At 44.5% G+C, this 23,117-nt stretch overlaps 2 protein-coding genes across 5 annotated transcripts in view; both read left to right on the forward strand.

Moving 5' to 3' along the window:
* Window positions 1-23,117, forward strand: part of ESYT2 (extended synaptotagmin 2) — a 156,993-nt gene that overhangs the window by 58,645 nt on the left and 75,231 nt on the right. For all 4 annotated transcript variants that reach the window (XM_077268568.1, XM_077268569.1, XM_077268570.1 and 1 more), the window contains exon 2: window positions 18,850-18,891. In XM_077268568.1, the coding sequence (XP_077124683.1) occupies window positions 18,850-18,891 (42 nt within the window). The remainder of the gene's footprint in view (window positions 1-18,849; window positions 18,892-23,117) is intronic.
* LOC143781767 (uncharacterized) lies at window positions 14,794-16,416 on the forward strand. Its single transcript, XM_077268572.1, has 3 exons — window positions 14,794-15,045; window positions 15,127-15,283; window positions 15,405-16,416. Exons 1-3 carry the CDS (start codon window positions 14,931-14,933, stop codon window positions 16,336-16,338), a joined length of 1,206 nt encoding a protein of 401 aa, XP_077124687.1. The 5' UTR covers window positions 14,794-14,930; the 3' UTR covers window positions 16,339-16,416.

Raw genomic sequence — 23,117 nt, forward strand, 5'->3', positions numbered from 1 at the left:
GAGAAGAGCAGAGGATAATGTCACATAAGAGACAGTTCTCAGGGCTCCTGAGACTGAAGACCAGGTCCTGCTGATCTATTTGCACCAGCTGCAATAAAACTCTGCGCCTGATTCGTACTGCCCATGGTTCAGGCAGCATGGATCGATCCTTTAACATTTCAGCGTGTATTGGCCCTTTAACATTTCAGCGTGGATAGGCTCTTTAACATTTCCCTTGACAAAAGCATGTGGCCACATTCACAGTCAAATAGCTAACCACAGATTGGGCAATATCACCGTGTGGGGACCCCCCCCCCCCCAAATAGTAACTCCCTAAAGGAAAACTTATTCCTACATTTTTAGGATGAACGATATAACACATAAATTAAAGGAAAGGAAGGGTCAAGCGGGATTATTAGCAAAATCCTATGACTTTTTGTATTCTGAATAACCAGTAAAACGACTAGTTAAAAGGAATAGGGTCCCATGGCTAATAGTGGGGGGCCCCCTTTTACTAGTGTCACAATCCCTGCAATTGTTATGTGAGGGACATGTAGAGCGTTAGTCGGTAACCCCGAAATCAGGCAGCATTTTTCTGTTTATCGTTCTCGGATAACACCAAGTGATGCCAGAGCCGGGGATTTCTGGGCACAATGCCGCTAATCCCTTATCCCGGATTATGTGTGTCTCATCCAGTTCAGTCCATTGCAGCAAATGTTACATTGATTTCTTACGCTGCATATGCTAAAATGTTATTACATAAACTAAATGCACCGTAGGCCGTATATCTGCACATTCATGCGGTCGGCACCATTGTCACAAATGATATTGATGCGTCCAGCTAATTTGTATAATTTCTGAAACATCTGTTTGATGATTGTACGGAAAGAGCTGGAGCCTTCATCTTCAGTCCATCCGTTGCAGCCAGTGTAACGTGTAATTAGTCACTCATTTACATCATTTACGTGTGATTGTTTGTTGTAAACACTAATTATGTTGTTGCTTTTATGACACGTTGAAGTCGATTTCATAAAAATGCAGAAAAAAATAAAAAAATCATGAGTGAAAAGGAAGGAACGAGAAACAAGTAAGGAAGGCTTATATGTAGTGTGCAAAGAGAAATGTGTGGTCACCTTCTCATAGCCTGTGGGGGCTAAATGTGCCCACCAGTGGCCCAGAGGGCATCAAGACTGACCCTCCTGTCATTACCAAACGGCTGGCAGAATATAGTTATAAAGGATGGAAAAAGACCCAAGTTCCTCAAGTTCAACCTTTCTCCACCAATTATACATTAATTGTCACTAAATTATCTATAAAACCTTGGAGATACATTAGAAGTTATCATCCCACCCCATCATTTACCGGGAGAGGGGGGAGCCGCAGCTCGTGAATATCAAGTTGGTATCATAATAAGAGAGTTTCGAAGTTTGAAGTCCTCTACGGCTGATAAATGGTCATTTTATGATGACCTCAGCAAGATACCCAGCAATAGTATCATGGTGCCTCTAAGATTGGGCGTCATATGGCTGATGACCTATTCCCTCTTAATAACAATGCTATATGGTGGTGCCGCCGCCTCCATACTTCAAAAGTAATATACCCCAATATCGGTGACTCATGAAAAGTAAATACTACCATACAGTGCTGAAATAATGCCAACATGCAATGACAAAATGATGCTGGTGAACAATTAAATCCCCAAATTGTAATTCATCCCATATTGACCACTGGGAACCTCAGTTATTGTCCAAGATCAAGGCTCTGGATCCCTGCAATTGGCTTTGCAGAGCGCTATCTTCAGTAGAGCGAAAATGTGCATGTGGGATCTCCGCTCCATGGCACTGCCAGGGAAAGCCGAGTAGAGTGCTCCGCTCTTTACAGCAGTCCCATGGTCGCCTCCTCTCCATTCATTATCCATGGGGACTGCCAGAGAAAGCCTAGTAGAGTATTCCACTCTTTACGGCAGTCCCATGTGCTACTCTGGCCTATGGAGAATGAATGTTGCAGAGGTGTGCATGGGACTGCCATAAAGGGTGAGCACTCTACTCCTAGGCAGTCCTATGGACAATGAATGGAGCAGAGAAAGCCTAGTAGAGAGCTCCACTCTTTACGTCAGTCCCATGCTCGCCTCCTCTCCATTCATTATCCATGGGGACTGCCAGAGAAAGCCTAGTAGAGTGCTCCACTCTTTACAGCAGACCCATGCTCGCCTCCTCTCCATTCATTATCCATGGGGACTGCCAGAGAAAGCCTAGTAGAGTGCTCCACTCTTTACAGCAGACCCATGCTCGCCTCCTCTCCATTCATTATCCATGGGGACTGCCAGAGAAAGCCTAGTAGAGTGCTCCACTCTTTACAGCAGACCCATGCTCGCCTCCTCTCCATTCATTATCCATGGGGACTGCCAGAGAAAGCCTAGTAGAGTGCTCCACTCTTTACAGCAGACCCATGCGCACCTCCACTCCATTCATTATCCATAGGACTGCCAGAGAAAGCCTAGTAGAGTGCTCCACTCTTTACAGCAGACCCATGCGCACCTCCACTCCATTCATTATCCATAGGACTGCCAGAGAAAGCCTAGTAGAGTGCTCCACTCTTTACAGCAGACCCATGCGCACCTCCACTCCATTCATTATCCACAGGATTGGCAGAGAAAGCCTAGTAGAATTCTCCACTTTTTACTGCAGCACCTCCGCTCCATTCAAGATTGGTCTCTGAAAAAGCCTTGTTTTCAAAGATCCAGAAAGACATGATATAAATAGGTTGTAACTTAGTTTTGGGAATGAGCCTTTTATTACCTTCGATATAAAATGATCTGTATAATTGACACTACTTGTGGAGGACGCCTCGGCTGTAATGGCTGAGTGACCGAAAACTCATACACTTACTCCTGACACGTCACATAGTTGTGGTCATACAGGAGCATAAAGCTGAAAGACCGGTGACCAGGAGGTCGTGGAGGATTAGCAGCTTGTCATATATAGAGATTTGTAAGGTTTGCTACCTCCTTAATGAGCGGTGACGAAGCTCAGTGCTGCCCTAACTGCTGCCGACAAGCCTAAACCGTACACTTACAATCCTATTACATTCATACTCGCTAGCCACGGGGCATAAGGTACCGCAAGTGTATTAAAAAAGCGTTTATTTTCCAGTAAAAAAAAAAAATTTAGCGTATAATTTTATTTTATTTTTTTTTGTTATTGCTAGAAATTGTGCAAGTTTCAAATATACTTATAATTTCATCCACTGCGCGCACAGGCACATGCTCTAGGGGGTAAAGATGTGAGAGTCTCCATTCAATGACTGAAAGCAGAGATCTTGAAAAAACTGAGGAATTAAAAAACAGAATATAGTAGAAAAATAGGTAATTCGCATACATTTTCCATAAACTATTTAAACGGGACCTGCCAAGTATCCAGTGTTTGCTCTAATTTTATTGCCGCTGCTCCATTGAGTATTCTGGGCTTTTGTTTTTTTAATGCGCCATACTGTTGCAGAGATGTAGCTCTTATTTATTTTGTTGTCTTTAAATAGGGGGCAGTGATTACAGGATCCTCTGGGGCGTGTCTTTAGGCTGCTCTGCATAATTGCCCTGTGAGCCACGCCCCCTTAGTAAGGACTCTAAAAATTGGCACCAAATCAAAAGGCCCATATCTCTTGAACCGGATTTAAGAAAAATAAAAAAGAGGAATGCCCTGCAGGGAGAATAAAGAAAGTGCAAAAAGTGGACAGTTTTAACCTGCTGATAGTTTCTCTTTAAGGAAAAAATACGTTTTGAATTACAACATTTATTATTCTGCAGAGCTGCATTCATAATTCTGCCGTTTGTCATCCGCACATGAACAATAAGCTCGCCATCAGACAAATCTTTTTCTGTTAGCAGAGGTGGGTCAGTGAGATTCCCACATGAGATTACTGCCAGCACTTGGCATCATGATCACCTATACCAGAATACAGATCCCCAAACGTGGCATGCTGGGAGATTTCAGCTCTGAAGTTTACACAAATATGAATGCAGCTGTGGATCACAACACAAATTATGACTCCTGTAAGAGATAATGTGATTTATTTTCTGAGCTGCTCAATGTTTCATATGATTTTGTTCTAGGTGTATAAAGCTGAACATCTGTTTTGGGTTTACATTGTGTATAAGGACGACTCTATATTATGACAAATTCAACTCTGCTGCATCTGTGGCACTTTGTGAGACCATGGATACCAGTATGGAAGAGGGGACTTGACTTGACTTTGCTCTTCAGCCTCACCTTATTGGCGAATGTCTTTCTGGCAGACCACCATCATCATCCTAAGTATCCGCTGCAAATCAAAGGGAAGCAGAGTATGTCTAGAAGTGTGCAGTCACTGAGGTTTAGGTGGTGCATGGAGCTATATGAGAGACAAGCCCCCAAACCACTGAGAATCGTGACTATTTGCTAAAAATTTCTCCCAGGCCATTATTAAAGGGAATCTGTCAGCAAGATCACCCCCCCCCCCCCTTCCCCACTACCACCACCATAAACCACATACGTAGGCATGCAGGTCTTTCAAAAGTACATCCCTAAAAACCTTTAAATCTTCTATCTGTTGCTGCAAAGTAGTTGGAGGTTTAATTTGTATGCAAATCAGGCCTTACGTGCTCTGGCCATGAAAAGCGCTTCTTGAACCTCTGGAGTCTCTGCCTTGCAAGGTTGTTTCCCTGCCCAAAACCAGCCTCTTTTTAGTTTGCTTGATGGCCCACTGTCTGATCTCCTTGGTGCTGGGTGGGGAAACAACCTGAGACTGCAATGGGTTTAGTGCTTTGTCAAGCCCAGAGCACCTAAAGCCTCATTTGCATATTAATTATTACACAAATTTCTCAGGAATGCAGCAACAGATAGAATATATAAAAGGTGTTGATGGAGTTACATTTCAAAACCTGCAGGTCAAAATCTTACAGATTCCTTTTAAGGCTATACACAGAGCTGATACTTATCCCATATGACACCACCATCCAACATGCCAGGTCCTTCTTTCCCTCTGTCATCTGGGGGAAGTTAGGATACCCCATACATATTATTCTTGTGGAAATCCTGCATGTGATCACTTTTGGAGCAATAATGGATTTAAGACAATCAAGTCTGAATTTAGGGCATATGGGCAAAGCTCAGGATCCACCTCTCCTTTTGGTGATCCTTCCCATATATATTTGGCCACCCATGTGAGTGCCTGGCATGTAATGGTACATTTTCCCTGCAGCAGACGCTCCTGTGGTGATATATGGGTGAGGTCAGCGAGCCCCAGAGATGGCAGACCAGCATTAAGTGGGAAAGGGTTTTACTATAAGGTAATTAGTGATTGTGTATATATGTCCCTTAGTTACCCTTTTTTATCCATTAGTTCCTTTCTTAGCTTGACCAACAAATGCTGAATTTGCAGTGATTAAAAATGTATCAATATCAGCCGCCATCACCGTGCCCATTGCTGTACCCTTAGGTTTGCCATCCAGCTATTCACAAACTCTAAAAAAAAATATAAAATTACTAAATGTTCTAAGTTATATTTCCTTCACAGTCTTCGGTTTCTTACAGCACTTCCAATATACCTTTACCAATTCTAGCAGAACGTCATGAACCAGGGGGCTCAGGATGAATAGTGTTCTGTATAAGGAACAAACAAGAAAAAGTGAATATCCTTGTAACATGAACATATAGGGGTGGGGTGGATAAAGTTGCAAACTTTGATGCAAGTTTGTTTAGCTAAAAAAAAATGTAGCTTTTCTTGTTTATACTCCGCTCCAAATACTTATTTTTTTTTTCTTCATACTTTTTTTTTTTTTTTAATAAAAAGTAAATGGGGGCTGTAGAAATGGATAGGGCACACAGATTTAATAACGTTTACCTGGGAACCTTCCTATGCCTCCCAATGCATTTGTCACTTTTCACATTTGCGCGCTCTAGGCTAATGCCCGCGTCTAAATGCCATTCTTTGTGAATTCCTCCATGATTAGTCCTACATGGCAATCAATGTCTTATCTACGGTGTTTTCCTGGCAAAGTTTTCATAATGGATTTTTGTAATATAAATGCATCTATAGGCTCATATTAGCCTGTGGAACGCCAAAAGAGGGTAATTCTTATTATTTATAGGTTTTGCTTATATAGGGCTATCTTATTCTGCAGCGCTTTACATACATTATCATCACTGTCCCCATTGGGGCTCACAATCTACATTCCCTATCAGTATGTCTTTGGAGTGTGGGAGGAAATCGGAGAACCTGGAGGAAACCCACGCAAACGCTGGGAGAACATACAAACTCCTTGCAGATGTTGTCCCTGGCCTTCTGGACATGGCCAGTACACAGTAATATTATGTAGTAGACGCCCCTTTGGTGTTTGATGCTGCACTTTGTGTACAGTATAGGTCCCAGCATATACATAATGGCGGCCGTGGTGATGAGTGCAGATTTGGTATTTTGGACTACAGTTGTCCCTTAGTGGTCAGTGGAGGTCTCCTGCTGCTTCTTGTTTTCTTTGGTCGTCAGTTTCTTCACTTCACACAAGCGTCTGATTTGGGGAAAATTAAGGTAAAGAATTTGAGGTTGGAACAATTTGTGTGAATGGGAGGAGAGAACATCACCTGACAGAACAATACAGATACCGGAATAACCCAACATGGGCCCCGGGGCACTTCTGGGCTCGGCCCCGACCCATGAATCAGACACAGATTATTGCATGCCGCAAACACAACAGAAGCAGGGATACGGGGCGGCACATTGTCAGGGCATCAATACATGGAAACGAAAGACCCGTGAAGTTAGCGTAGACCAACAGGACTCCTGTAAAAAGAAAAAACAATGAGTTTTTGAAGCAAAATGTGACTTTCTGCAAAGCCACTTATGAAATTGTCTCATTTTATTTTAGGCGACAAGAATGTTTTTTACTGGGCCAAATGCCCGTCTGTGTCTCAAGTCACTGATGTCCCTCTCCTTACCCATTGCATAAAGTATATTTAGCAAAATGACACCAATATGACTGAGTCCTATTGGGCTCCACCGCCACCTCTGCTGCTCCCGGCCACTCTTTGTTTGCTTGGCTCTTTCAGTCATCGCATATCTACAGCACTTGACCGCTGCAGTCAGTCTGTGGTCTCATGCTGCCTACCAGGATATTGCCTAATGATTGGCTGCAGTCGTCATATTCTGTAGACATGACATCACCACAAGACCCATGTTAGAGCAGCGGAGAGGCGGTGTTTGGATCTTCCAAGCCCCAGGTCCGGGTGGGCACGCCGGACATGGGCAACCTAGATAAGGAGATCACTGGCAGGCAGGCAGGATGCAGGAAATCGCAGACAGGAGGTAGACATCTAGGGATGCCAGGGATGCCGGAAACCGCAGGCGGGCAGGAGATGTCCAAGAGATTGCAGACAGCAGTTGAGCAGGTCAAGATGCAAAGAGCGTAGACACAGGTGTGTGTCTTGGTAGGCCCAGGCAGATGCTCACATGGGTTCACGCCTGGCCATTTGCAAAGCCCGACGTGGAGCGCAAAAGAGTCTCGTCTACTTGAGGGAAGCAAGGCACTAATCTGGGACCAGTGCGTAACAATTTTACTGGGTTCAGGAGACAAATGAAAGATACATTTTATTTAGGCTACATCCATTGCAAAGCATTATGGCCCTCAATTTTTATGCAATCCTTCAATAAATGGGTCTACTTTTATCCCAGACATGGCGCCACTCTTGTTTCTAGGCCTTGTCTGGTATTGTAGCTCTATGACATTAAATTAAATTGGACTAAGCCGCAATGCCACATATAACCTGTAGACAACAGTGGCGCTGTTCCTGAACTGAAAGCAAGATAATTGTCACTGATTCTGTACATTGAATTGTTAACGTTTATTATCTAAAAACAGTGGGTGTATAGTGATTTCATAGGACTGTTACTTAGACCATGTTCAGTTTTTGATGAGGTTTTTTTACCTCAGTATTTGTAACCCAAAACCAGGAGTGGGTGAAAAATGGTGGTGACTTGTTTCTATTATACTTTTCCTCTGACTGTTACACTCCTGATTTAGGCTTACAAATACTGAGGTATAAAGCTGAGCAAATACTGAATGTGAGAACGTGGCCTTGTATGTATATGCCATATACCTCTGTGGGCGTATAAAAAGATGGTTGGACCTCAGCAGTCGTGTGCCTTCTGTAGAACGTGGTCTGCGTCTGAGGTTACTTTATACCCTTCATTTCTATGTTTTTATAGCTGGTTCCTATAGATTTTGGGCATGAGACTAGCCCCCATTACTGTTCTGTTTACAGTCAGCGTCCCCCTGGAGACCAGGGCTGGTGAAACTTGCCAGGCTGCAGTGTAGCAATGGGATGACTCAGAAAGGAAACGGACTGGCTTTGCGAGCTGCTGTCTGGGTGGGGCACTTGGTTTTTCGATGACATTTCGTGATTCATAGTATTGTATTGTGTCAGCAGAGAAGCTCGTGTGCTGCGGTGCTTACACAGAGAACAGCCGCTCCATGGCCTGAGCCTCCAGCGTGGAGGTGCTGCTGGAGCCTGGTGGATTGTTACACCATAATCTACCGCAGAGTAGTGCACATACACAATAGCGTTATACCTGTTGTGTGGCATGATGTTATGGATGGATGTTTTTTATAACCTTACACCCGATACATCAATCTGTCATTGCTGGAAATAAGCCAGAGATTAATTACACAAGTTTTCTGATAGAAGCAGCTAATTATTGGAGTTGCCACTAGCAGAATCGTCTGCAAACTTCTGGTCACGGGGCTGCCTGCAATCTGGAAACTGATTGTCCGCACCAGGCAAAAGCTTTCAATGGCTGACCCTACGATGATCTATCTCATTATCTCATGCGATGTGATGTCGCAAATTGTAGCATAAAATTACCTGTAAAATGTGGATCTATTACAAAACTGCTGCACTTTTTGTTATTAAAATAAAGGCCAACCCCATTAGTCAACTGGAGCCTTTTGCATATGTTTATCTTTTATGTGGCATATTTCACATGGATACCGTTCTTCTGTTCCTAGAAAAAAAAAAGGAATTTTTTAAAATTATACCTATGTCGGCACAATTTTTTTTTTTTTGTGTTATTAATTTTGCCTTTCCTTTGTGGAGACCTTAGTTTTTTCGGTGTAAGTGGGCAGTACCAGAGAGATTTCACTGGGGGCGTGTACTTTTTTCTCTTTTCACCACTGACCAATCCTAAGCAGGCAGCGACACATTGGGGAAAGAAGAACACGCCCCCAACAGTAGCACCAACGGTCTGCTCTCACTGCAGGCTGATGAGTTGCTGCTGCACAGCAGAGCTGAGGGTGATCGACAGCTTTAAGTTCTCATATCTGGCAGTCAGTATGGGGGTTGTTCAGATTAGCGATTTTACTGTGCCTGATTGTCTGTGAGAGAAACATATCAGCATGCACTACTCCCCCCGAGTCTACTGGTTGGTGCAAGAAAAAAATAACATGGAACATCTGAGTGTCCTCTGTGTTTTTGTACGGATACATTTCTATTATTAACTTAAGAAATTGTATTAGATCCTGTTCATTTTTTTTATGTAGATGTGTGAAAACGTATCGCCCCCGGACGTAAGAAAACGACACAGGTGAAAAATAGATGAATCGTCCGAGTTTTCTGGCTGAAGCTCAGGCGATTTTTTTCATACTCTCGTCTGCAGCCGGCCTTATGCAGAGGTGCTCGATTGGGGAGAAAGGACTCCCTAGCAGGGTCTGCACCATCCCCCACCCCCGCCCGTTCTAATATTGGGAAGGTAAGGAGGCGGAACTGTCTCCAGCTAAAAGAATTTTCCATTTTGCCTGATGATTGACTGTAATTGAATTTCCCTCCACATAAATGTCACACTGCTCCTCTCTCCCCTGTGCGATTAGGGATTTGTTTTTTGTATCTATAAATGTGAAGTCCATTTGCAGATATCAACCTTTTGCTGAGCGACCCTTCATTATAAGAGCGGAGGATCGACAGATCATGTGTCAGAGTGGATCTTGAGAAGCCAGTGTTACCCTACTGGATGTTAAATAATTAAACCTGTGTCCTGAAAAGCAAATGACTCCAATTTCCTTTTGTCTAGATCAGCGGCTGATTTGGTGCTGCGGGAGCCGTTCTGCGCTGGTGCAGGTCCTGAGCCTGCGTTTTCTAGCATTATATGTACGCAGTGTTCACATAATGGTGCATTATAATGTCATCACCATTCATTGGTGAGGGAGGACTGCTTTACAGATTACCGCTCATAATGGGGCCCGTATTTTTGTCTGAGTTACTCAGGGCTGGATTCTGCCCCTGAATGAACGTGCTTCCAGAGGGTCTAGGCTGGGGCTGCTTGGTGACTTTGGCCATGACGGTGGTCTCTCGGCTGCGGTTCTCTCGGTGCTGCTGCTACACCGCAGCGCTGTACAGGTGAAGTTTGCATTGCACCTACACGACAACCATGGCTCCGGCTCTGTTGGATTTTTGCGGCTTGCTAGTCGCAGTAGTGTAGGTGTCGCACTGCTCCCACATTCACTTGTATAGGGCTGCGGTGTAGCAGCGGCACCGAGTGAACTCCGGTCGCACAATGACTGTTGCGGCAAAAGCCAATGTGAAGCCCTTCTCGACACCTTCCGCTGTATTCACACATCCATGTGTCGAGGTCCGGTGTTTCAAGGACCAGCTGTGGGGCTCCTGTGCTAAACTCCATGGCGTCATAGGCGTATATGAAACTGACAATTTTGAGTTAGCGACCCGCAGCCTGTCTGTTCATCGTGGTCCATGCCAGGGCTGTGTAAATCCAGGTTAAGTGACCGTTTTTTGCTATTGTTTTACTCCCTCTCTTCCCCTGAGTATTCTGGCATACGGTCCCAGAGATATGGGCCTTTTTTTTCCTCCAGTGCTATTTTTTATGGTCTTTTACAAGGGGGTGGTGCTCACAGGGTCGTTATGCAAAGAAGCTTTTAGACACATCCCCCAGAGAATCCTGTAGGCACCACCCCCTTGTAAACACACACAAATTAGCAAGGAGCTAAAAATTACTACTTGCTCTACAAAGTACATAAGACTATAATTGCAAGGGAGCAATGTATTTATTTATTTTGTATGAGAAATGCAGGTCAGACAATTAGTAAGCAATATAATAGATTCTCTTATGTACCAGTTTTAGTTGATGCGCCATATCTGGGCTGTCTGCCATCTTGATTCCCACTGAGCTCTGATTATGATTCTCCTAATGCAGACTACATTTCCCATGATGCCTCTTCTCTTTTTGAAAGGTCGCAATGCTTATGCTACTAGCAAATATCAGTCAGTGATATAGCGGGGACATAAAGCTGCTGTCCCCTGAGGTTTATACAGCATACTCTGTGTATCATATGTGGTGTATATACAACAGTCTCTGTGTATCCCATGTGATGTATATACAGCAGAGTCTGTGTTTCCTATGTGATTTATATACATCTGTGTCTCACTGTATCCTATGTGATGTATATGCAGAAGCATCTCTGTATCCTATGTGAGGTATATACAGCAGTGTATCCTATTTGACATATATAGCTACCTCAGTGTATCCTATGTGATGTATATACAGCAGAGTCTGTGTTTCCTATGTGATGTATATACATCCGTGTCTCGCTGTATCCTATGTGAAGTATATGCAGAAGCATCTCTGTGTATCCTATGTGATGTATATACAGCAGAGTCCGTGTTTCCTATGTGATGTATATACATCCGTGTCTCGGTGTATCCTATGTGATGTATATGCAGAAGCATCTCGTTGTATCCTATGTGAGGTATATACAGCAGTGTATCCTATTTGACATATATAGCTGCCTCAGTGTATCCTATGTGATGTATATACAGCAGAGTCCGTGTTTCCTATGTGATGTATATACATCCGTGTCTCGGTGTATCCTATGTGATGTATATGCAGAAGCATCTCTGTGTATCCTATGTGAGGTATATACAGCAGTGTCTCCGTGTATCCTATTTGACATATACAGCTGTCTCAGTGTATCCTATGTGATGCAGTTTAAAGGGGTTCTTCTATGAAAATGTTTTCTTTTCACCCATCTGCAGGATATGTGATTGATCCCCATCAATAAATTAATTAGACTGCTATGTCTCCCATCGGTAGAACTGTGCACTATTATTCTTGTTAGACTGGGGCTGCTGAGCGCTGTGCTCTGCTTTCTCCAGAAGCTTCATATGGAATGAATGGAGCGGTCGTCGGGCATGTTTACTGCCGCTCAATTCTAAAGGGAATAATAGTCCCCCATTTTGACCATCTCTGGGGGCCTCAGCAGTCTGATCCCCAGTGAGCAATGTTTTATCACCTATCATATGGATAGGTGATCTTATTTTCACTGGACAACTCTTTTAAGCTATATCACATAGGATTCACTGAGAATTGGCAGTGTACATCAAGGGATAGCAGTTCTATGTAATTGATTTATCACTAGCTGCTATTGCCTAAAAGCAAAAGCTTTGTGATGAAACTTTACACCTTTCACAAAGCTTAGAGACCTCATGGGAAATGCCACCTATTGGACCCCCACCGATGAATATTTTATCACCTATTCTGTGGTTAGATGATAACTTTAAACTGTCACGGATAACTCTAGTCTCCTCTGCCTCCTGTGTTTTATAACTGCAGCAGTTAGATATTTAATCCTTAGGCCTCTTTCACACTTCAGTCTTTCGGCGTCAGTCAAAAACCGCCATTTTCGTAAAATGGCGGATCCGTTTTTTTTTTGGGGCGGATCCGCTATTTTTCCATTGACTTGCATTAGAGACGGATTGTGGCGGATGGTCGTCCGTTCCATCCGCCTTGCGACGGATCCGTCGATATTTGGCGGACGTTGTCTAGACATTGACGGACTTTGTAACGTTTTTTGTCGCCGGCAAAAAGGCGGAACGCGGCGGATCCGTCGCGTCCGCCTTTTTTTTTAATGGGTGCCTATGGGCGACGGATCCGTCGCGATCCGTTTTTTGGCGGATCCGTCGCCTCAATCCGCTTTTTTTGATTGAGCATGCTCCAAAAAGTTGCAACTTTGCCCAGACAACCCAAAAACTATATAAAGAGGACAGGTCATTCCCAAATGTACCAGCCAGCAAGAGAGACCCTTCCATGCCCGAGAGACCCAGCCAGACCCAGCCAGCAAGACCTCTGCCAGCAAGACTTTGCCAGCCAGGCACTGCCATCCAGCCAGAGAGGCCCTGCAAGCCAGAGACACTCTGCCAGCAAGACTTTGCCAGCCAGGCACTGCCATCCAGCCAGAGAGGCCTTGCAAGCCAGAGACACTCTGCCAGCAAGACTTTGCCAGCCAGGCACTGCCATCCAGCCAGAGAGGCCCTGCAAGCCAGACCCTGCCTGAGACAGCCATGTGAGTACTGCCATCCAGCATGCATGCATGCGTGCGTGCGTGCTTGTGTGCGTGCGTGTTTGTGTGCGTGCTTGTGTGCGTGCATGCTTGTGTGCGTGCGTGCTTGTGTGCGTGCGTGCGTGCGTGCTTGCATGCTTGTGTGCGTGCGTGCTTGCATGCTTGTGTGCGTGCGTGCTTGTGTGCGTGCTTGTGTGCGTGCATGCTTGTGTGCGTGCTTGTGTGCGTGCGCCTGCCTGCCCTGTTTATATGTTTTTCATACTATTAGCTGTTATTTTTTATAGCTGTGGTGTAAAATGAGTTTTGTGTGTGTGTATAAATGATGTGTGATGTGTTCTGCATTTTTGTTGTTATCCCAAATGTTATAGTATTTCAAATAAAGAGCAGTGTAGCTCCTACTGTACCATTAAAAAAAAAAAAAATTTTTTTTAAAAATAGTAATAAAAATTACACAAAACTGTCAGTAGTCTCATTGCAAGATAAATGTAATATTGGGTAAACATGCAGTAAAGGTTATATATATAAATGTGTAATGCAAATCTTGTGTATAGAATATGTTATCCGGTTTTAGAAAATACAAACTGTAGGGTAATCATAATTACCAATTTTTGGAATTGGTATTTTAAGTTCGAATGAGGAACATTTTTGATAAGGTTTGATAGGTGGCTTTTACCAACATGCGCATTGCGCATATCAATTTCAGTTTTGGTGTTGCTTTAAAGGGTTCTTGGGGGGTTTTTTTGGTGGGGAAACAGGGCTAGAGGGTTTGGCAGCTTGTGCATCAAGCATATCTACCATATAAAGTATGACGGTTAGAAAAAAAATTTCATTTTGTGTGGGATGAAATGTAAAAGTTTTTAAAAAAGATGTAACTGTTAAATCCTACAGCTGCATCTATCCTTGTGTATAGTAGCTTAGAACTGTCTGTATACTTACAGATACTTGGGACCAAGAGGTACGCAAAGACCATAATGTCTTCTTCTGAGAGCCCCCCAGCACATCAGCAGCAAACTGAGGTATTGTATTTTTTTTTTTTTGTTCTGTAAAATTTTTTGGTGATACAACTATGGTCATTGTTTTTAACCCTTTATGTGTTCTGTATTCACAGGAATATGAAGCAGAGGGGCTTACAGAAGGAGACGGACAGGGTGGAGAAAGACAAGGAGCGGGAGCGCATAGTGTAAGTTTTGAACAGACCGATCCTCACATACAATGCACTACACCCAACACAAACATTCATGACAGCACACACAATACATATGCCTCAATCTAAGAACATTATTAATTTTTTTTTTTTTAATTTTTTTTATTAGTCCTCACAATCCGGGGCTCGACATAGAGTTCCTCAAAGCACCTCCCATAGTCGTCGGAATGATAATCGCGGCGGTCGCCGAAGAGTAAGTTCCTTTTTGTTTTGTTGTGTAGTAAAATGTAAAATTCATGTGTTGTAATCTTTCCCTTTTTATTGTTATATTTTTCGTAGGCTTCACAGCGTGCTCCCGAACAAGATGATGAAGAGGAGGGCATCGATGTGAACACCCTCATCGAAGCAGTACAAAGTAGGGAGCCGCTGTGGAACATGTCGGACCGCCGCCATGCTGACCAGTTAATCACCCGACGGCTATGGGAGGAAGTGTGCAGTGCTGTTATGGATAACTGGGAGGAACTCGATGCTGGGGCCCAGGATCTAGCGCGTAAGTATTCACACTTCATAACCTTATTTTAGCATGATTTAATGTGGTGTATAGTAACCAATTTTTGCTATCTCTTTCCAGGTAACAGGATTATCGTGCGGTGGCGGTCAATCAGGGATCGCTTCAAGAGGGAGTTTAATAAGGAGATGCAGGCCCCGAGTGGATCTAGAGGACGCAGGAGCAGATACAAACATGCCAGAGCCCTGTCGTTCCTACGGTCGACGCTGCTGAGCAGAAGGTAAATATTCAACACCACATATTTTCAGTCAAACTGAAAAAATGTGTAACCTTCAATTTTTTTGCAGTAAGGGCAATTGTAATATAAAGATACTAATATTTTTTTTCTTCTTCTTTAACAGCACTTTCTGCAGCACTCGGGAGCCTGCATCAGAGTTGCAGCCCTCTGGAGCGATCCCTCGAGAGTCCGCCACCGGGGACCACGTCGACCCCTCTGTTTCTGCACCTACCCTTTTGTTTGATCCCTCAGCCTCATCCACCAGCGCTGGAGCAGCAGGGCGGACTTCGTCACTTGAAGCTGCAGGTGATGAGTTAGAGTTCCCTTTACCCCACCCCTCTGCCACTGCCGCAACTTCTAGACCAACTTTGTGGTCAGGACGGCAGCGCCAGAGAGGTCAGGAAAGGAGCTATGCGCCTGACTTTTTGCATCTGAATGCATCCTTTCACAGTGCCATCAAGCTTTTGAGTGAGCAAACGTCTGCTGGGTACAATATGCTTAACAAAAGCATACTTGAACTCAGCAGTCGTCTTGATAGGATGCAATCAGATGCAAACCAGTCACCAAGGCACTGTTTTTTTCAGGCGGTCCTCAGGCACATGGAAAATCTAACTCCTGACCTGCAGATGCATGTGATGCAAGGCTGCCACACTGCTCTAGCGCAGGCGATATCCCATGCCCCTCCACCTACCCTTCATGTGTCAACACCTTTCCCCTCTCAATCCACCGTCTATCCTCCCATCCGTCCTCCTCCTGTACGTCCTCCTCCCGTCCATTCTACTCCTTCGTCATTTGTTCCTTCCCCCCTTAGTCTTTCCCAGTTTTTAACGTCCCCCTTCCATTCTTCCCCTTTAACTTCTCCGTTATCAATCCCAGCAACACCTTCATACCTCACACACACCACATCTGCACCTCAAGTCTCTACACAACCTCATGTTTTCACCACCCATTCCACTTCTGTTCCTCCCCGTGATGTCCTGTCCCCCACTCTCGACGTGGTCCGCCCGCCTGTCAGCCCCTCCGCTACTATCTCCACCCAAAACTATGAGAATCTGTAAAAGTCAATAAATAAACAGTTGTTTGGTTTAAAAAATTTTTTATTGTCTTTCTTTTTTTTTTTCTTTTAATTTATTAAGTCACCAAGGTTATGGCAATAGTAACATTAACAGTGTTTAAAGGGTACCGTTGCAAAACATACAATGCTGCATTAAAGTAAAAAGATTTTGTATGCAAACAAAAATTGGTATTTTTACAAGTATAAAAATAAATAAATTTTTTACACCATTTCATACTGCCAGTCAACTGATCCTGCAGGAGACATGAAGTAGTCTGCAAAACTGTCCCGCATTCTGCAGACTGCAACTGGACTGCGAAAAGTGGGGTTTTGGTAATCCCGTAAGGTGCTTTCTGAAACATTATCCTCCAGGGAAACTTGTTCTTTTGATAGAACAAAATTATGCAGGACAACGCACGCTTTGACCACATCATCGACAGTTTCAGTCTGCAGTTTAATGGCAGTTAGTAGCACTCTCCATTTGGCAGTTAGGATGCCAAAGGCACATTCCACTACTCTGCGTGCTCTGGTTAAACGGTAATTGAAAATTTTCTTCCTCTGGGTCAGTCCACTACTTCCAAAGGGTTTAAGCAAATGTGGGGAAAGCTGGAAGGCATCATCTCCAACACAAACAAATGGTAACGGTGGACCGGTGGTTCCAGGGAGAGGTCTAGGGGGCGGAAAATCAAATGTCTCTCCATATAAACGGCGCCCCATTGGTGAATTTTTAAAGATTTGTGAATCATTTGCACGTCCATACGCACCTATATCCACAGCGATGAACTTGCATTGTGCGTCAGCTATGGCCATCAACTCAATAGAGAAATACTTCTTATAGTTATAAAACTGTGACCCAGAGCCTGAAGGTTTGACGATCCTTATGTGCTTTCCATCAACTGCTCCAACACAATTTGGAAACTGGCAAATCTGATGAAAAATTTGGGCGATCTCCAGCCACCTCTCCTGTGATGGCTCTGGGATGTATTCCACTTGTAGGCACTCCCACAATGCCCGGCAGGTATCTCTGATGATCCCCGAGATGGTGGATATCCCAAGTCGAAATTGAAAATGGAGGGATGAGAAGGACTCTCCAGTTGCAAGGAATCTGTTAACAAAAAGAAAAGACAATACTTTATAAAAAAAATACAAAAAAAACCAACACAGTTATAAGTCTGATGAATGAGAATCATTTAATAAAAAAATGACTTACCGAATAGTCACCATGAGACGCTCTGCTGGTGATATTGAGAATCGCATCTGGGTGTCTCGTCTCCGTATACAGTCTTCCACATAGCCCAATAAAAATGCAAAATTTTCAGCTCTCATCCTCACATAATTGAAGAACTTTTGAGGGTTTTCCCTTAGTTCCATGTAAAGCGTGGAATAAACACCACGGGTCATACGTTGTGCTGTGATGGGATGGATCCACAGCCTTCTCTTACGCCGCTGCCGTAGGATTCGCAGTCTTCGTTCCTCCCTCTCTCGAACGCTGACTGCCAACTGATTTGCCTCAAAAGTAAAATCTGCATAGATCTTTGCAATGTTCGCCAGGACTCCTTCCATTTCTGCCACTTTCTCTACAACCTTTCAAAGATGTGGTGTAAATACACGCTATATATAGTTTTCCAGAAGTTTCCAGTAGCCAATCACATTGAAATCCTCCCCTTTTAAAAAACGGATCCGTCAAAAAACGGTTGCAACGGATGTAAAAACGTTCGCAACGGTTCTAACGGATCCGTTTTTTTAACGGATTAGGGCAGCTGATCCGTTAAAAAAACGGATCCGTTAGAACCGTTTTTGCATGAAATTTGACGGATCCGTCGATCCGCCACGATGTCGGACCCAACTGACGCCACACAACTGAAGTGTGAAAGAAGCCTTAGAACACTGGACTTGAATAGCTGCCTATTAAATATAAAGAAAAATCTAAATCACTGTGTCACAATTAGACGTTTTTTTTTTCTGTTGTAAGACTTTTTAAGATAGCTTTCATTGGTAGAAGGAAAAGTAAGTTTTGGAGACTTGTGCCAAGATGTTGCTGCCATCATAATGTGGGCCAAAGACCATTGAGATATTGCACCGATCATTGGCGTCTCATTGCCTTTAGATACCTTAAAGGGGTTGTTTTCAGTTCTTGAAAGTTAATTTTTGGTGGAAATGTGAAGCCTGTATATGAAAATGCTGCAGTGGAAGAATCACATTTACATTTGGGGCTGTGTAGTTGGGGTTGTTATAGTGTGCGTGCTGCTATTTTTATCGGAGGGATGAAAACCAATCAGATCCCATTATAGTTATTAAAACCTTTCCGCTTAAATTTGCGCATTCTGTAATAAATCTTAGTTCCACATTCCATTTCTATAAACGGAACTCAAAATACAGGTGTGAACATCGCCGAACCTCACTGCCATGATATGTGTTATCTGTGCTGTTTGTAATTGACTGATAAATGCTTCGTAATGTAATATTTGTCATTGTTAATATCATCAGGCTCAGCAATTATACTTTTCTTTTACAGGTCCATTTCCCGGATATTGAGAGAGCGGAATGGCTGAATAAGGTAGGGATGACGCTTGCCATCTTTGTTTTCTTTTTCCATAACCTGTGTTCTTAAAAATGTGCAAAATACGTTATTTGTATTAAATTTACATTTTATTGACTCGTCCCAAGTCTGAATTATCTATCAGCAGGATAGAACTTATTGATTGCTGGGGGTCTGACTGTTAGGATCACCTCCCACCCCAAAGCTAGGGCACCCCCTTGTGAGTGGATCTGAGATCAAGCATGCACACCCCCTTGGGACTGCATGTGCATGCTCGACCTCCAATCCATTCAGATGAGGCTCTGCAGAGCCCCATTCTTGGGCTAGATGGGGTCTCAGCTGTCGGACCCCCAATGAATAAATTTATATCCTATTCATAAGGGATAACTCAAATGCTTGGTAAAAAAAACCCCTTTAAGACTGGTTCTTTACTTGTGTGAACTAGACCTTTTTTCAGCAAGGATAGATTAGATACCTCTATAAAATTACAAGATCTTTCTGATAAATACAAAAGTTCCATGATCTCTTACCAGCTCTCCTGACACATCTCTTGTATTAAAGGGGTATTCCCATGATCCTATCCCAATATGTAGTAGGTGTAATAATATTAGCAAATACCTCCAATTAGAAATGTAGTATAGTTCTTCTGATTGGCTTTGTTGCTTATCCCAAGTGCAGGGCATTGCAGTAGCTTAGGTATCCATGGTTACGACCACTAACAGCTAGCTAACTGTCTCACTATGTGAGTGGCTGTCACCAATGCTCTACACATGGGGTAAGTGACCTGGCAAATCAGAAGAACTATACTACGTTTCTAATTAGAGGTATTTGCTAATATTATTACTAGCTGTTTCCAGCCAGCTAACGCTCAGCACGCTCATTGCTATCGAATTAACGCTGCTGGTGATTAAACTAAAGTAAATAATGACAACATTCAATAGCGCTTGGATTATGTGTGGTAATGTGGTGGGGGGGCGGGATATGTGTGGTAATGTGGTGGGGGGCGGGATTATGTATGATCCCGCCCCCACATTATTATCATACATAATCCCGCCCCCACCACATTATGTGGTGGGGGCGGGATTGTGTGGTAATGTGGTGGGGGGGCGGGATTATGCGTCATGATGTGGTGGGGGGCAAGATTGTGTGGTGATGTGGGGGCAGGATTATGTGTGGTGGGGGCAGGATTATGTATGGTAATGTGGTGGGGGCGGGATTATGTGGTGGGGGCGGGATTATGTGTGGTGATGTGGGGGGCTGGATTATGTGTGGTGATGGGGGGTGGGATTATGTATGATAATGTGGTGGGGGGCGGGATTATGTGTGGTAATGTGGTGGGGGGGCGGGATTATCTGTGGTGATGTGGTGGGGGACGGGATTTTGTGTGGTAATGTGGTGGGGGGCGGGATTATGCGTCATGTGGTGGGGGGTCAAGATTGTGTGGTGATGTGGGGGCAGGATTATGTGTGGTGGGGGGCAGGATTATGTATGGTAATGTGGGGGCGGGATTATGTGGTGGGGGCGGGATTATGTGTGGTGATGTGGTGGGGGGCTGGATTATGTGTGGTGATGGGGCGGGATTATGTGTGGTGGGGGGCGGGATTATGTGTGGTGATGTGGTGGGGGGCGGGATTATCTGTGGTAATGTGGTGGGGGGCGGGATTCTGTGGTAATGTGGTGGGGGCGGGATTATGTGTGGTGATGTGGTGGGGGGCGGGATTATGTATGATGTGGGGGGCGGGATTATGTGTGGTAATGTGGTGGGGGCAGGATTCTGTGGTAATGTGGTGGGGGCGGGATTATGTGTGGTAATGTGGGGGGGATTCTGTGGTAATGTGGTGGTGGGGGGCGGGATTATGTGTGGGGATGTGGTGGGGGCGGGATTATGTGTTGGGATGTGGTGGGGGGCGAGATTATGTGTGGTAATGGGGTGGGGGGCGGGATTGTGTGTGGTAATGGGGTGGGGGCGGGATTATGTGTGGTAATGTGGGGGGCGGGATTATGTGTGGTAATGTGGTGGGGGCAGGATTCTGTGGTAATGTGGTGGGGGCGGGATTATGTGTGGTAATGTGGGGGGATTCTGTGGTAATGTGGTGGTGGGGGCTGGATTATGTGTGGGGATGTGGTGGGGGCGGGATTATGTGTTGGGATGTGGTGGGGGGCGGGATTGTGTGTGGTGATGTGGTGGGGGGCGGGATTATGTGTGGTGTTGTGGGGGGTGGGATTTTGTGTGGTGATGTGGTGGGGGCCGAGATTGTGTGTGGTGATGTGGGGGCGGAGCTACTGGGCTGGGGGGCGGGATTAGCGAGTAATCACGATGCCTCCTATATATATATAGATTACACCTACTACCTATTGGGATAGGATCTGGGAGATGAGTATACCCCTTTAAGTACTTGCATTCCGTATAAACTAACACGTCTGGAGCATTTTTCCTTAGAACTCGTTCCTTTGTTATTCCTCCTGGTAAAATGGGCTTTAATATTCTAGTAGTTAAATGATTCAGCTATTTGGGCATACAGTGAGCAGGAATGCATACCCGCTGTCATACTCAATGGTGTCATTCAGGAAATGATTATCCTTATACTTGTAGTGCTCCTCACACATTGCAGGGTCCATATGGAGAATTAAAGGGAACCTGTCACCACGTTTTTGGAAGATGGGATAAAAATAGCGTTAAATAGGGGCAGAGGTGGGCGTTACATTAGTGTGTGTGTTATGCGTTTATTACCCACCTAAGTTGCCGAAATAACTTTGCAAAGTCTCCGTTTTCGCCTGTCAATCAGGCTGGTCAGGTCGCATGGGCGTTGTCTTCCCCCAGATTTGGCGTAGTTTTCCGTTGGTGGCGTAGTGGTGTGCGCATGCCCAAAGTCCGGAATCCTCTTCCAGGGGATTTAAAATAGCGCGGTGTTCGTTATTGCATTGGTGATCGGTGGGCGCGGCCATCTTCCTTTGGCCGCGCGTGCGCAGAAGCGGCGCTCTGCTGGCCGCGGCTTCAGGAAAATGGCCGCCGCGATATCCATCTGCGCACGCGCGGCATCCCGCGGCCATTTTCCTGAAGCCGCGGCCAGCAGAGCGCCGCTTCTGCGCACGCGCGGCCAAAGGAAGATGGCCGCGCCCACCGATCACCAATGCAATAACGAACACCGCGCTATTTTAAATCCCCTGGAAGAGGATTCCGGACTTTGGGCATGCGCACACCACTACGCCACCAACGGAAAACTACGCCAAATCTGGGTGAAGACACCACGCCCATGTGACCTGACCAGCCTGATTGACAGGCGAAAACGGAGACTTTGCAAAGTTATTTCGGCAACTTAGGTGGGTAATAAACGCATAACACACACACTAATGTAACGCCCACCTCTGCCCCTATTTAACGCTATTTTTATCCCATCTTCCAAAAACGTGGTGACAGGTTCCCTTTAATATTTGTTACCCACTTGGTAGCAGGAGTGGACTACAATGCCGGGCACATGAAGTGGGTGCGGATGTTCAGGGGGCTCATGGCGTTCCTCCCCTTCATTTCTGTAAATGTCAGATATTTTCTCCGGGGATTATAGCACGTCCATTAATCACCTGCAGACCAGTTTTGGGTCCAGCACGTCATTGGACTTTTATTCTTTTCAGGTTTTATTATTTCTGTTGCACATGTGAATAACAGATGTTGTTGGCGCAGATGACACAATGGCGCCTGCTGTCGTTACTGCCGTCTCTCGCTGTCATACACCTTTAGGCCTTGGGCCATTTTGAAGACCTGTATAGTTATAGCAATCACAGCTGGTGTAACACTAAAAGGGATGGATTAAAAACAACGCAGGACCTACTTTTTATTTTTTTTAAGTTTGAATAAAAAGTCCAACTACTTGTCGGTATATAGTTTTTAGTTTTAATTTTTACAATTTTCAAATATCTTTGCTTGCTATCAGTAAATGGAAACCGTCATGTTCAGAATCTGATGCGGAAGACCTATCCTGACTGCGGAGTGTAGGATATCGCAGCTGGGGGATGAGCTTTCAGCCACTGAGATAAGGAAATGTTGGACAAAGTGTATCAGAAAGTTTTATACATTGTTTATTCGTAAAACCAGAAAATCCCTTTAAGATTATAGACTTTTGTCTATCATCCTTTTAAGAGCAGAACAGTTTTGTTCAATGTGTGTGACACAGATGTGTATACATGGCCTTCTAGGCTTCAGTGTGCAAAACCAAAGCGATGAGTCGGAGCATATGTTGATGTACATG

The sequence above is a fragment of the Ranitomeya variabilis genome, chromosome 6, assembly GCF_051348905.1.
Source record: "Ranitomeya variabilis isolate aRanVar5 chromosome 6, aRanVar5.hap1, whole genome shotgun sequence".
Classification (NCBI taxonomy): Eukaryota; Metazoa; Chordata; class Amphibia; order Anura; family Dendrobatidae; genus Ranitomeya; species Ranitomeya variabilis.

Bases quoted from the DNA above. Each gene is read 5' to 3' on its own strand.
- LOC143781767 (XM_077268572.1), top strand. From the start codon at position 14,931: ATGTCGGACCGCCGCCATGCTGACCAGTTAATCACCCGACGGCTATGG. The intron at 15,046-15,126 runs GTAAGTATTCAC...ATCTCTTTCCAG, and splicing joins TGGGGCCCAGGATCTAGCGC to GTAACAGGATTATCGTGCGG. The intron at 15,284-15,404 runs GTAAATATTCAA...CTTCTTTAACAG, and splicing joins TCGACGCTGCTGAGCAGAAG to CACTTTCTGCAGCACTCGGG.